The sequence below is a fragment of the Aplysia californica genome, unplaced genomic scaffold, assembly GCF_000002075.1.
Source record: "Aplysia californica isolate F4 #8 unplaced genomic scaffold, AplCal3.0 scaffold00125, whole genome shotgun sequence".
Taxonomy (NCBI): domain Eukaryota; kingdom Metazoa; phylum Mollusca; class Gastropoda; order Aplysiida; family Aplysiidae; genus Aplysia; species Aplysia californica.
Genome location: NW_004797395.1, coordinates 1,091,775 through 1,107,500, shown reverse-complemented (window position 1 = coordinate 1,107,500; position 15,726 = coordinate 1,091,775). Strand labels below are relative to the sequence as shown.

The window sequence follows — 15,726 nt, the reverse complement described above, 5'->3', positions numbered from 1 at the left end:
CCAGAGATTAAAGGTGTTACAAGGGAGTAACAAACAGAAAAAAAGGACGATAGATGTTGTTTTTTGTTTCACTTCAAGAAAAATAAATCTTTAAGGCAAGGTGCAAACTGGAAAAAGTACAAACATAGACACTTTGAAAGTACCAATTGTAGAGAAACTTTGGAGCATATTTGTTCGATATATACAGGCTTGATGGAATTAGAAAGATGCTGAATGCCTGCCTTCATTTTTTTGCATTTTGCTTGGGTTTTTTTCAATGGACATATGATAGCAACTTAATTAGCTCACAGACAACAATGTCTTTACAAATACCTTTATTCCTTTTACAACATCAACACCAGTAACAATACCAGCGACAAACACAAATAGAATATATCATCATGGAGAAGATTTAAAGTTCACCTGTGATGGGGTGTAGCCTGACATCTTGAAGGCAGATGCAATAAGAGGCAGCTCTGTCTGCAGAAGCAGCTCAATGTTGTGAGCAGTGCTGGAGAACATTGGTGAGATCCCACTTGACAACAGTCCACTAGGAATAGTCTGTGGCGAAACAGCAACAGGCTTATCTAAAAGTGCTGAAATTACCATGTTATTAGACAGTCTTTTTTTTATTGAAGATTAGTACGTAGCTACACAACACAAAGAGTACGTAATTCCAATTAGAAATATAACCCAAAAGTCAAAAAGGTAATGGGGACCATTATCAAATATTTTACAGTGTCTTCAAGTTTTTGGTAACAGTATCATGAGGTAACTAAAGACAAAGATTAATTCCAACATCCACTTTTTCATTCATGGTTACTTCAATTGGACAGGACTCGCTCTTTCCTGAGATTTGACTCCACCAAAAATTGAATACTTTCTTCAAATAGACCAGAGCAGAAACCCAAAACTTTGTGCTCACACACAATACTTTATTTCAAATTGAACTAGTGAATGAGAAACAAGATAAGTCAAAGGGAAGAAGTAAAATTATGATTTTAGAGGTCTCACTCTATTTTAATAGTGAGGCAAACTTTTATATTGTGATAAAAGCCAAATTTCAAATCTAGTAGAAGAGCTTGAGACTAAAACAGAAGAAAATTTTTAATAAAGTCCACAAAAAACAAACAACAAACAACTGCTATCAATTGAAACAACCTGTCCTTAGAAAAAAGCACGGTCGTCAGTGTAGAAAGCAGGAGATCTTCATTACTAAATCAACACTTCTATAACATATATTCACCAGGAACAAGCCAAGAGCTAATGAATAAAAGTTTGAGAAGAGTAAAGCACTGGGATATATTTACCGAAGCATGGAGTCTTGCCATCCACATATAGCCAGAACATCCCAGGGCTGAGAACTTGTGGAGAAAGTTCCATGTTCTTTCACCGTTGCCATTGAAAATGAGGAAAATTGTGGCCACAAACCAGTCAAAGCCAGGATAAGTTCCCTCCAAGTATTCTTTAAATTGTTAAGGGGATACAAATGCAGAAAAATGATTCCTCATTCCCCTTTAAAAATTATGTTTAACAGCAATGATTCTACAGGAATAGACAAGAGAAAATATAAGAATACCACATTTTTCTTTAGTTCACAGTTTGTTTATCGGAAATGAAATTTGTTTTAAAAACATTTGCAAATTTTAGGAGGTTCAGTCTAGTTTCAAAGAGAATTGACTTCTTCTATGGTCAAATAGAACATCTAGCAAGATATGTGACAAACAAAAACGTAAAATAATTTTTTGACCAAAACCATATTTTATATTAAAAATTTCTTTTGACAGGCCTTCAAGAACAAATACTCATCTTAATCACCATGACATTCATCATCAGCATTGTCATGATTGGTACATGCATAAAATGAACGATTAAAAAATATATCATTTATACTTTGACTTACTGTTTGTATTTTATTCCTCCCATATGGTTAAAGTAACACTTTTTAATTGAGATTTTTATTCTGTATATCTAGATCAGACTGTTCAATTTAAGTAATAATAAACTGCCCTTGCAATACTGCCAAAGTGACATTTCATTGAGCTAAGAATATCCCATAGTGGAACCACCTGCAAATTTCTATTCACAAGCTTAAAACATATTTACTTGATTGAAACACATACATTTATTTTACTGGAAGTATATAATTGTGATTGACCAAAGTATGAGACATAGCAATAAAAACAATAAGAAGTTCCCTTCTTTCATATCAACAGCCCGCAAATGAATGTAACAAAACAATAATAAAAAATAAATGCTAAACCCGCCATCCTACTATGACATTACAGCAACAGAATTATGAATATTGAAAGGATACGCAAAGAAGTCTTCAGTGAGCGCATCTGCTGTTTCAGGAAACAGCCTGACAGCTTCAGCAACTGAGTGAGGTTCTCCGTGGATTCTGATGACGTGTTGATAACTTTCAGATGAATACCATATCTGCAAAATGCAAGAGTAAGATTTTATACTCAAGCAATGCTAAGACATTGAGGAAGTACTTATCACTATTTAATGCACTAAAAACCATTATTATGAAGAAAGATCATGCTTGGTTTTATACCTATATATTCAGTTGTCACAAGATGGTACATTCTCATTCAGAAAATAAATATTCAGTTCTACGTTTACAAAACGAATACTCATGAGATAACGTTTTGAAACACAGTTTGACATTTGTAGCTCACCTCACAGCTGTCTTGATGCCCAGCAGTTGGAGGGGTGAAAGCTTGAAGTTCTTTATGGTGCTGTCTGTACCTGTTCACAAAGAGATGTAATGAAATCTCAAAAGAGCACTGGGAAAATGCTGATAGTTTTCAGTAAAAATAAGCACATCGACATGATAAAGATTATTTTGGTAAAAAGCAAATCTTTAAGTAAAATAACCAAGTATACAAACAAATTCCAAAGATTGAAAAGAATAAGACAGACAACAACAAAAAGAAGTCTTCTCTTACCTGAGAAATCAAACAAATGGAAAATGGCCTCCTCTTGCATTTGGTTCATGTGAGAAACACTCATTTCCAGCAGTTGCTGGAGCACTAGATGGACAGAAGAACCACGCAATAAATTAGTTTGAGAACAAGAAGAAAAGAGAAGAAAAGATGACTTTTGTTTCCTCTCAGTCTGAAGATCTGTTTTATCAAGGGCACATATCTTTCCTAGGGTATTCACAGACCAACATTCCATTTATTTGTTTGAAAAATTTTCATACATATTCACAAGACAATTGCTTTTAATCTCATTCAGTAGGGCCTACTTGTCTGTCTTAGGAAAAGATGTACTGCAGTCATGGTGAAAGGAAATTAAAAGCACTTAAAAAGACTGAGACAAATTTAAACATAACAAAAAAAGACAATCTTTATGAAGGCATTAATATTCAAAATAGTACTCACTAAATCAAACACTACAATTCTAATTGGGTCTATTCAAAACCATGAAAGTTTACAAGTGAACTCCTCATTAGTTTTACTTACAGTTCCCTTTGGCGTGATCAGGCTTGGATTCCAGCATCTTGTGCAGCAGGTTTCTGCACTTATCCATCCAAACTTTTGCCTTTTTCTCTGGACGACTTGCATTGAGGAATTTGCTCAGTTCATTCTCTGTGATGCATAAGTTAAACAAAGACAAATTTCAGCTGGCCAGGGGTGAAGTTTTGTGAAGCAAAACACTGAAAATACATTCGTTTGCAAATAACAAAAGAACCAAAAAAGATCAGCTCATCCTTCATGCTTGGCTAGGTATGCCATCTCCTCCCTCCCAACCAATAAATGAAAAGTGTAAGTTAGAAAATAATTTTTATAATGTATTCCAAGTTAAACCAAGATGACATAAAATATTTGCATAAGTTCATAAAATGACAAGCAGTGTATTATGCAGGGTTTAACATTATGCCCAGAAAAACAGAAACAGACAGAAAATGGCAAAAATATTAAGAATTTTTCACAAGTTTATGAAACATCGGAGAGAACACTAAAATCAAAAGCTTTTTTGTTTCCAAATAGTACATAATTTTTCTTTTATCTAAAAGAAACAGCAATAGATTAGAATCACCATGGCTAGCTGTGAGAAAAGCAAATGCTTTATTGATTTTCTTTGAAATAGAACAGAAGCACAAGCAGTAGGTTCAACCAAAGCGTAACTAAAATTCATAATATATCTTGATTCTTTCCTTAAATGGTTTATTTTGAACAAGAGTTCGCTTTACTTTCCGATAGCATTATAACAACACCTACCGCAGTCTACTTTTTAGGAACTTTTGTACCATTCTCAGGCAAAATATTTACACAAATTTTACACAATGCAAAACTGGCCATGGTTCCTTGAAGTATAAGAACCAGTACCAAAAAGAACCCAAATATCTTCTTTGTTCAAAACCTATATTAAATCTTTTAATCAAATTTGCAAGTTCAGAGACTTAATTCTCTCTTATTTCTCCATATGGTCAATTTGACTTATTAACGGTAGTGATTAAGAATGTAGACTAACAGATGTCGAATGCCTAAGAAAACGAGGCATTCACAATAGCTGCAAACGGCACAAAGGCAAGGATTACAGTGCAATGATTTATGACATGATGTGCTTGTTAGACGTAAAAGTACACCCACAAGATTTTTCAATGCTTACTTCTGTAGTTTTTTAATGAAACTCATAGGTACCATTAAAAATCAGCGAGACCGCATGATATATTCATGACATTGCTTCATGTAATTTCTAGATTTTCCTGGGAATTTACAACTCTAAAGACCTGAAGTTTTGTCTTTTCAATAGCAGTTATTTTGTCATTAAAAATTCATAACTACAGAACAGAGTAACAAATTAGAAATCTACAATACTTATATGAGCTTTTATCTAGCTACAGGAAAAGTGGTGTATTAAGGTTTTCAAGTGCGCAAGAAAGCATATCTTATAATACTATTTAGGCCATCTTACTATGGTTATCTTATTAAAACGCTGCATTAAATGTTCTTCAATGTTTTTGTATAAATATCCTCTTTCTCAGACTAGTAGTGTCTCATTTTCAAACATACTTTCCAAGGTCATTAAAAGAAAAGCATCATTCGTAGTGATTCACAGAAAAGTCTCAGTAAATTGCTTCCAGCAAAGCAAAACTGACATTGCTACTAAAAGAGCCACCATGAAGTAAATTTTAAAAATGAATTTATCTGCAATGATATTTAATAATCTACTCCAAAAGAGCCACCATGCATGAAATACATTTTTTAAATGAATTTATCTACAATGATCTTTATTAATCCACTCCAAGCTGTCTGCAAATTCATCTGATGTAAATGAAGGGATGAAGTCAGGATTGAGCAAACATTCAATCAACTAAAACAAATACAATCCAAATGTCACTATCAATATTAACAATTGTGTCACTCATCAACTCGTTATCAGTTCAAAAATACACAACATGTGTAGGCACAAATTTATAACCTCGCCTCTCCTCTGCTGATTCTACAAAAGCTGAAATAGCAAAACAACATGACATGATGAAAGAGATCTCTTCTTTCGTCAGTGAACAAATGTTACACAGAACAATATCTGTATACGGCCAGACAAACATCCAGCAATGTGAAATGGTATCAAACATGAGTAAAATGAAAAAAATAAAATCTGAAAGGCAAAGGAATGAATGGGATAAGCTATAAGTCTAAAAGCCCTGAGATAAAGCACTTCAAATGAAAACAAAACAAAACAACTAAAGACCCTCCCTCCTCCCCAGAATTTACTTCGAAAACAATCCTAGAAACACAAATAAAACAAGTAGGCTTATTTAAATTACCAACAACAGAAAGAGGTCAGTTCCAGACCATTCTTAAAAAAGAATTAACCAGTAATAATAATGCTTTTGTTAAAGTTAAATATCCAACTGGCTACAGAATAATACATTTACATTTCGAAAACAAAGACAGAGTATGTATTTCATCCATTTCCAACACTGCGCCGGGAGGACCAGAAGATTTCTAATTCCATTTCCTTTGTAACCAAAGGCAGCAAAAATTCCATATCTTTGGAAGTCACTGACCATATATAAACTATAATGGCAGCTACTGAAATGCAATTATTTGATTCTTTATCTAAATAAATGAAATCCTCCCTCTGCAATAATTGTGTCACTATGCGATGGAGTCAGGCCCTCCTCAATTTTTGGGCATGTAGAGTTATTGGTAACATCTTAAAGCTTGCTCATTGGTCCTGCTAGAGCTGAAAAAATACTCATCTACCTTGAATAAAAGCCCAATATATTTGCAATTGAAGGAGGTGTAGGTTCCCTGGTTTCAGAGGTAAAATTAGTCAGAAAATTGTCCGCCAAACTTTGGTTACTTCCATAGCTTGAGTCTTTGAAGACTGAAAATTCTTTTCTTTTCTTTTTTGGTCTTTAATCAACCTTTTTTTCAGTAAAAAGCACACTGAACTGTGATTTTAAATGGGATAAATAGTGTCGAGCAAAACAACAAAAATTCAATAAAAATAGCCAAACCGGCAGAAAAATGCCGATTTCTCCGATTTCATTATTTTGACAAGCGCCTGATTTCACCAAGATGCCTCAGAATTTGATTTTCATCTGCAATCAGTTGATGCTTTATTTGAAATAATGTGCTATTCCTCTGCACTAACTGAATTATATCCCAGCACTAATTTTGTTTTCCTGTTGAAGTGTGTAAAATGCACAAGTAAAAAATTTCACCCACATTGGTTTGCAGTGTCTTTGCAGTGACAAATTACATGGAAAATAAAAATAAATACTTTAAAGTAAGAGCCGATTCATAAAAACTTTTCAGCATCACAGGAGAATGAACGATTGTATTCAACTTACTCTTAAATTAAGACGAGACTAAAATAAAGAGATGCGAATCAAAAAGAGCATTGAGTTTATAAGATGAAGACAAAAGTATCATATAAAATACTGTTATTTCAAGGTCTCTGGCTGAGTAAACACACAGATATAGGCAATGCTGAATAGAGAGTACATGAAGAACAAACAGTAAGACACTGTAATGGCACTAACTAAGAGATAACAATTCACACACCTGGGTATATATCAAATCATTACTTAACTCATTCCCTACAACAAGCCGGCTGATCGGCTCAGCATCTTCCTCTTCACAACAACAAGCTGTACATGCAGCTTGACTGAGCGCCTCTATAGGCCTAACTATTCTCAAGCTATTCCAGTCCAGACTTTCAGAAACAATATTCATGTTTTGATCAAACTATTCACTTTTATTCAAATTCTAGTTTTAATTTCTTTACTTTTAATATAGATGTTATACTTTGCAAAACCCATTCGTAAATCGGAGAAAAAAAACTGCAAACATGAACTAAATAGATACTTTCCAGCGGAAGAAATTATATCTAACAGGGTTGAAAGTAAGGTAGCGAAGGAGTTGATAAAAACAATAGAACATTTTTAGGCAGTGAAATTTATTCCGATAAAAAGATAAAAAGTGTGTTTATATCTTTGTTTATGATTCATTAGCAAAATGAAATTATACTGTTTGGCCCATAAAAAAGATTTTGCAAAATTAGTTTGAAAATGCAGTTCCATGATGAAAGAATACAGAAATGAATGCATAGTCACCTTGCTTCATGGCAGATCGACCTGCAACATTTGGCTGGTATTCTCTGGGAATTGGGTAGGATGAAAACAGGATAGGCAATTTCAGATTGCCAGATTTGTCCTGCAGACAAAATAAAGAAACCTTTGTACAAAACAACTGCAAAACACTTTTGGGGTGTTGGTCGTTAGGTAATCAAACCACAGTAACATTGTACTGAGCAAAGAGTATATCATTTCTTCAAAAGTGTGTTACATTTTTAAATACATGATAAGCTAAAAAAAATACAGCCACACAAAACCCTCACACACATTGGCAGACACACAGATACACATACAATTTTATTTGTCCACCATAATTCTTTCCAATGAAACAACATGATCAATAACCATTAACCCTTTCGTGACCTATATGGTGTACGGTGTTTATCATATTTTCTTATACAGCTAAGAAGCCAAGATGCTGCTGTGTCATGCTGCATTTGTCACGCATTGCATAACGCGAGGACCATGATGACGAACGCTTTCGTCATAGATTGTATTCTGCATACTGCTTCTTTTAGATGCATTTAGTAAGCAACATTTTTTCAGCACAAAGAAATCCTTTTCTTTTATGGATAGCAGTATTTACAAACCAGGTCTAAATATAGGCAACCGACCACTAAATCTAGCACTACTCTGTGTCCCCGGGGATCCAAAAACTGTGCCCGGTGAAGCATGAACTGACCCTGTGTCATGAACGGGTTAAGGCAAACAAACTCACCTCTTCCAGTGTTCTAGAAGGAAGAGTTCGCTCAGTGGGGCCTCCAATCAGGAAAGTCTTGACCAGAATGTAGTTACGCTCCACCGACAACACATCGCAGATGAATCTTTCACTGAAAATATGAACAAAAACTTCCACTACAAAGCTTACATCCAGCTGTACTTCCTATTTCAAACTTCCATAGGAAATCTACGCTTCATTATAATTATTTGGAACTCCTTGTATTTTTCGAGGAGGGGGGGGTTGTTGTTGGTAGTATTTTGGAGGCCATTAAACAATGGAACTGAAAAGTTCAATCAAAGCAGTTCAAGTACAGTAGAACCTGCCATGAGGGCCACCTGTATAATAAGGCCACCTGTGCAAACGGCCACTTTCCATTTCTCCCCTTGCGTTCTTTCTTTATAATTTAACTGTGTCACCTGTCCAACATGGCCGCTGCCACCTTACTTTATCAATCCACTGTCAAATTTACCTGCCTCAGGCAGCCAGGCGTGGTCACTCGTTGCCCGACGTTTTGTCATAAATTCTGAATAGGCCCCTCACGCTGTGGACGGACCGTTATAATTTATTCACCTGTTGTTATTGTTAGTCCCTCCAGTGAATGTTTACCCAAGTTGACCAATGGGTAGGTTTAACAATAAATTTTCAACTGCTGGAGAGGGAACCGTGATCCATCATAACCTATCAGCCTTGCCCACAACTCATGCACAAATCATGTGTGAGGGGACTAGTCACTGTTTTGTTTACCTAATCTGTAACAAATGAACAATGGATGTTGACATGACTCGCGACAGAAGAGTCGCTCGTTCTCCGAGTGATGGCGACTGGCGTGTTTGTTATACTATGGCACTCGGTCTTCATTGTCTTACTTACATAATATTTAGTTTATTTTACCCTTGCACAAAATCAGAAAAAAACCCAAAAATGACCCCCCCCCCAAAAAAAACTTCTTACACCAACCACCTCCCCCCCCCTTTTTTCCAAAGAAAACAAAAACCATTTTGAATTCACTTTATGGCAGTCCTAATCCTGAGATCAGCCCCGGTTTGGACGTCGGAAGAGAAAGATTTGCTTTCTTCATTTTGATCAGTCCTGCCTAAGACGGCCACTTTTCTCCATAACAATGGGTGGCTGTTTTACATAGGTTTGACTGTATGTTTTGTCCTCCCAAGAACAATCTCCACCAGTCACGAGTCCTGTCTTGAGAACAGATGCTCCTCCTTTAAAAAGACCTATTTTGTATTTCGTTGGAAGATTGACCTCGACAAAAACAAAATAAACGGTAGTTTCCATGCTCTTTTTTCTTTTTAGTATGGGGTTTTACGGTGATGTTGAAAACATTTCGTTTCACTGTTTGGTGAAAAGCATGCTTCAAATCCTCTCTCCTTTGTAACAAGCCACTATCCAGTTTCTGAAGTACTCTGCAGCACTGAAGAAATCCTAGCAATCCCACCACACAGTGAACAAATTATAACACAGGTAATGAAAGTAATATAAATAATCAGATAGTAAAGACATTGCTATTACAGAATAAGCAAAAATTGAGGACAGCATCCAGATAGTCAAGAAACAGTGACATAAAATGTTTACCTGTCTTCTACTTTGTTTGCCTCTTGCTCAGCCAACAAAAACTCTTGGAACTTGTATTGTGACTGAAGAAGGAGGTAGGTATCCAGACAAGACACCATCACAGATAAAACTCTGTGAATATACAAAGAGCAGAAAACTCATGTAAGAAATACTTTTGGGGAGGGAGAAAAGCATTACCATGGAAATTGCAGGAAAGGAATTTGTCATTGTTCAATCCCCACCTTAGAATGAGATGGAAGCTTAAAATTATAAATTTGAGGTCTTTTTCTTACTAAAAGTGTTTCAGCTAAACTTGAACTCTGTAAAAAGTTAAGAAATTCATGTTTGGCAAAGGCATGACCTTATAAACAGAGTATAACTTATCTGTTGCAAAATGATGAGTAAGGAGATAATTTGCTCAAGCCAGCCATCCAGTAATCAAAATAAAATTAACATGATTTTGAAACTGCGACCTCATCCAGTCTTCCTGGACATAAAATATGAAAGCCCAGGTCTTATCAGCCCTGTGCTTACTGCCTGTTGTATCAACTGGCTCAGAGTAACGGGTTATACTGTTCCCCTGGCATAGGGCATAGTTAATGGAAGAGGATAGGTGGACTAGGTTTTCGGATAGGTGGACCCCGGAGTAAACGTTGTGAAATAAGTAGGTGTAATTTAGGATTAGTGGACCCCAGGGTCACCTTAGTGAATTAAGTAGGTTTAATTAAGGATTGGTAGACCTCGTGGTCATCGTAGTGAAATAAGTAGTTTTAATTAAGGATTGGTCCATGACCATGTCATTCAGATCTGGTCATCTTACTGTCTTATGACAACTGCCTTCTTCAAAACAGAGAAAACACAAGACATTCAATTCGCCAGCTGCCTCCTCTAAACACAAAGTCAAAGATACATTGTATTCAGCGTTGCTAGGTGCCGGTGTTAGATAGAGATTTAGGCTTTGGCCTACTCCAGATTCAGTCAAATATGCACAGATTTACCAAAAAAACAACAACCAACAAATCACATTAAAAAAAAAAATTAAATGTTAAAAAATATTAAATCTATACAAAAATTACGATTTAATGTCAAACCAAGACACCTTTTTTCCCCTTATTAGCTAGCCTTGGACCTTCCTTAACATGACGATGTCAAACAGCTTTTCATTGGGCAGGGGTCCACCTATCCAAAAAAGTCTGCAATTTGGCTCAGTAGACCCTGGGGTCCACCTATCCTCTTGGCTAGGTAGACCTCAGGGTTCTCCACTTCCCTAGTTAATCATGACAGAGAAGATAACAAACTACACTTTATGGAAGTTGACAGGATACCTCAGACCAAATGTGTATGACTGCTCATAGTTGAAGAGGGAGTGGATCTTTGCTGCTGAATCCACAAAAATGATTCTGTCGATGAGGGCCTGTGAAAAAAGAAATTTCTAGCATAATAAGTCCATTACTTTGGAAAATTGCAAAAGAAAAGAGGCATTTTTCGCCACAAAATAAATTAACAAAAATTTCAAATAAAAACCAAGTTCAACAAAGAAAGAATAAAAATGACTCCTTGAAACAAGCAAAGTCAAAGGAAAGGTAATGCAAAACTGATGGTAAAAGGCACTGGCAGGATGCAATATTCAACAAACATTCAAACTTTTTTTTCAACATTAAAGATACTTAAATTTAAAGGTTCGTACATTTTTTTACTAAAAGCTTTTTCAATTATCAAAAGGAAAAAACAACTGATATCACACTGCACTTACAGTGATGGAGTTTGGGATATCTCTCAAGCTGTAAGTCTCTCGAGAGGGCAATGGTTGACCCTTTAGGAGCTCATACACAGCAGGAAAGGCTGACAGTATATTGACCAGACGAATGAAATGCTGCAGAGAGACAAAAATAAGTTGCTGCTTGAGAATGAAAGTTACAGAGGGATAGAACTCAGTATCAATATAGGTGAATAACGTGTTGTTTTAATAAGTGTTTTACAACACTTGCAACACAATAAGGTCATATAAGTGCCGAAGATTAGAGGTGTTACAAGAGAGTAACAAACACGAAAAAGAAGGAGGAGAGATAAGGACGATAGATATTTGATAGGAAAGAAGAAGCAAACCACACCAGAGCACCTGCCAACCACCCGCCAACCACCCACTGAATCAAGTGAGCTGGTGGCAAATAATTGAAAGATTTTTATTTTTGTTGTCCAACTCTTGGTATGTTCCAACCCTTACATCATCTTTGGCTTTTGTTTTTCCCACAGCACCTATATCCTATACCATCCCATAAAGAGGCAAGGAGAGAAACAACTTTCCCCAAAACCATTCAGTCAAAGTTGAGCTTCGTGGTTATGTGTAACCATCTGCTAGACGAAGTCGACTGCCAAGACATCATATTCAAATTAAAAGCTCATACAATAGTCAGCAACAAACCCACCACGGCTGTTCACAGGCAGTACTTTAGTTCTACCGACATCCCGCAGTGTCCTTGCGCTCATCGAAACTCAAACCAGCCATTACGAACGGGGTCAAGAGGTCAGCGCGGGGAATTTTACATGACTGACAGATTCGTGATGAAAATGTTATTGTACTAATTTTAGGCTTTTTTTAACCTGCGACTAAGCCCAAACTACAACACCAACAGTGCATCAAATCATATTCTGTGAATAAGCATCATCTGACATATTTCTTAGAGCAATCATGCAACTAATTAAGATAAAGAAATACGAGATGACGAAGAAAGAAAAGTGGATACATGTTTAACACTTTGCAGTCACTTGGCGCAATAATGCGCAGGTGAAAATTATCAGTTCCGGTAACCTGGCGCACTTGTGCACCAGGCCCGAGAAGTTCGTTGTAGTCACTCTCCTGGCTGGGTGACCAGATGGGGTATTTTGAACTGCTGGCTGCGTGACTGCAAAGTGTTCAACATTGATAGAGGGTCATGATTTATTTAATTATATTTTTAACATGGTAGTTGCGGACGATTCCGACAATTTTATGATATAGGGTCAGAAATTGACTAAAGTTTAAAACTCACTTTGCTTTATCTTGGTGTTATTCCCTAAAGCAAAGATATTGAGTCTTGAGTGGAAATTTACAGCTTTTTGCAATCTGGCCTCAGTTTCCCAAGTCCAGCTGTCACATGTGACAACTCTTGATTAAAACATATCACTCTAGGATCGCGGGTATCACCAGTCAGGGTGTCAGCACTTACAACCGTACACTATACCTATTCAATCTAGATTTGTAAAAAGAATTTAAACTGTTGGTCAGTATACAAAGTTATTAACGTTTAAATTTAAATAATACTAATACTGAAAATGGAATCCGATTCGGTAGTTATATGTCTTGGAGAATGTCCATGTCATTTTTTTGTGTTATTAATAAAAAAAATCACAGAAAAACGACACAAAGTTAAAACTTGCACAATTTTTACAGTATACTTATCCCCAGAAGTTTGTAAAATGAATTGAAACTGTTGGTCAGTTTACGAACTTTTTCACGTTTAAATTCAAATAACACGGAAAATGGAATCCAATTCTTTAAAAAAATGTCTAAGACAACACAGCCCAAATAAAATCAAGATTGTGAAATTGAGATCGACCAAAGTTATATCGTCTTGTAGGGGGAAAGCTGAGCTTTAAAATGGTGGGTCATATGGTCATATCACATCTTTAGATCTGGAGATATCAGGGTGGGAAAGACACCATGGTTTGGAGGAAATGCATTACGCGGGCAAGCGGGGGGCACGCCCCTGGCGTCACGGCAGAGAGCACGGCTGACTGCTGATTTATTGACCAACACATGGATGGCACTGACCGCTGGCACAGAGCAACTAAAGGAGTGGTTTCTGGGCGAGTTGAACAGCCATGCCACGTCAAGCGGAACCCTATATCTACAACTAACAGTGGAGACATTTTGATGTGATGAATTTTTTTTTTTTAAGCAAAAAACCCCCCAAAAAACATTTTTATCATAGAAGGATATTACTAGCACAGGTGAACCAAATGTGAAATTCTGCTACCTTTTGAGAAGCACGATCAATGGGATCAACTGGCCAGGACTTGGGAGTGAAGACAGGTATGTCTTGAGGACCACACTCCAGAGCTGACCACAGCTCCACAAGCAATGCTTTGATGTATCCTGAAGGACAGACAACATGAGCCTGTTACTTTTTAGTTTTAGTACGAGTTTTACAGCACTTGCAATGCAATTAAGTCATATAAGTGCCGGAGATTAGAGGTATTACAAGAGAGTAACAAACACTAATGAGGAGGAGGAGAGATAAGGATATAGGTGTCTGACAGGAAAGAAGGAGCAAACCACACCAGTGCACCCACCAACCACCAGCTTACATCTACACATATAAACCCACACTTAATTCATAGATCTTACATTTCCTCACATCATAACCAATTAGCCTCATTCTCACCTGTACTCTGGAGTGCTTGAATCCCCAGTGCAGTGGCTGCTACCTGTGTAACCATGTACCCATAGCCAAACTTTTCGCAAATGCCCACCTGAAACCAAACAACAGAGGTACCAACTGGCAATGACCAAAAAATCCTGAATTTTTTAGACTCCATAGAAACTTTCATACAAGGGCTTCAAATCTACAGATCATAGTCTACTACATCATAAATCAAGACTATTTTTATGTAAAGTGCATGACATTTATAAGAGATTAGAATACAAATAAATGTATAAGGAGGCATACAGTCAAACCGAGTTATATTATTAATGGAGACACAAGGCTAGCAAAACAGCCTGATGGTTACCTTCTTAAACACTTGTTCTGATGGTAAGTGAAAACACAAGTTTAAGGATATCAATATTATTTCGTACCAGGATGAAACATGCGTTTATTATTGAAGTTGAAAGAATCTTGAGAAAAACTATAAAACATCTATATTTTGCATTGCATGCTTAAAATGGACAATCATTAACATAAGAAACCATGCAAAGGCCGCAGATCAAGTAAAAAAAAGAAAACTGCAAAAATTAATTTAAATCCTACCTGTAATTTTTTGGCATATCTGGAGTACATGTACCTCACAGACTCATTGAAAGCCCCAGTCTGATGCAGAAGCAGTATACCTTTCGCTGTGCTTGCAAAATTCAACAAGTTGTCCTGCAGAGTTCCTTTCCAAGATTCACTTAAAATAAGAAAAAACACAGACTGAACAATACAATTTTTTTTAAATTAAAAATTTCACCACAGTGAATTTTGGCCTAACGTTAGACTCAAATAATTCTGAAATTTCTCTCACAATTAAAGAAATGATAAAACAGCTAAACACATGACAACATATTTTCACTTGAAAAGATCTTTGGAATATAGAACCGTTATTTCTACAAAGAGGAAAATTTTAAAATCTAACAATTTATGCCCTCACATCTAATGAAAGTAGGCTGTTCAACAATGGAGACTTTGACACAAGTTTTTAATGAAACAGTAAAAAATAAGGAATCTGAAAAATGTGTGAAGGGCTTTTCTGTCAAAATTCCCAATAGTATTCGAATAGATAGAGAAAAACAAATAAATCTACACATAACTTGATTCACTACCTATTTGCTGTTGAAGAAAAGACTAAATCAGAGCAGTACAAAACCATTGTATACAACAAATTGTGTGAAAAAATTCAATGTATCCAACACCCTTTCAAAATGAAAAAAAAAAGTGAAGGTTAGCCCTTGTGAAAAAAAACGCTTGTCTCACTTCACCACAGAAATGAGACTACATGAGGGATTACATTGCAAAAGGGACAGTTTGAACCAACTTTTCTTTTTTCTGGGTTCTGATTTATGAAACTTGCAAATCCAAAATTGATATGTTATCAAAGTTTTTGTCATTCTATTCTG

General features: G+C 36.1%; 1 protein-coding gene across 1 annotated transcript in view; it reads right to left on the bottom strand.

Annotated features, from left to right (window-relative positions):
* Positions 1-15,726, bottom strand: part of LOC101858855 (protein broad-minded) — a gene marked incomplete in the record, with an annotated part of 51,836 nt that overhangs the window by 3,959 nt on the left and 32,151 nt on the right. Inside the window, 14 exon segments of the mRNA XM_013081307.2 lie at positions 403-540; positions 1,290-1,444; positions 2,297-2,418; positions 2,664-2,733; positions 2,934-3,017; positions 3,453-3,578; positions 7,565-7,664; positions 8,304-8,415; positions 9,894-10,004; positions 11,198-11,286; positions 11,626-11,745; positions 13,889-14,007; positions 14,297-14,384; positions 14,882-15,020. Coding sequence (XP_012936761.1) covers positions 403-540; positions 1,290-1,444; positions 2,297-2,418; positions 2,664-2,733; positions 2,934-3,017; positions 3,453-3,578; positions 7,565-7,664; positions 8,304-8,415; positions 9,894-10,004; positions 11,198-11,286; positions 11,626-11,745; positions 13,889-14,007; positions 14,297-14,384; positions 14,882-15,020 — 1,573 coding nt within the window.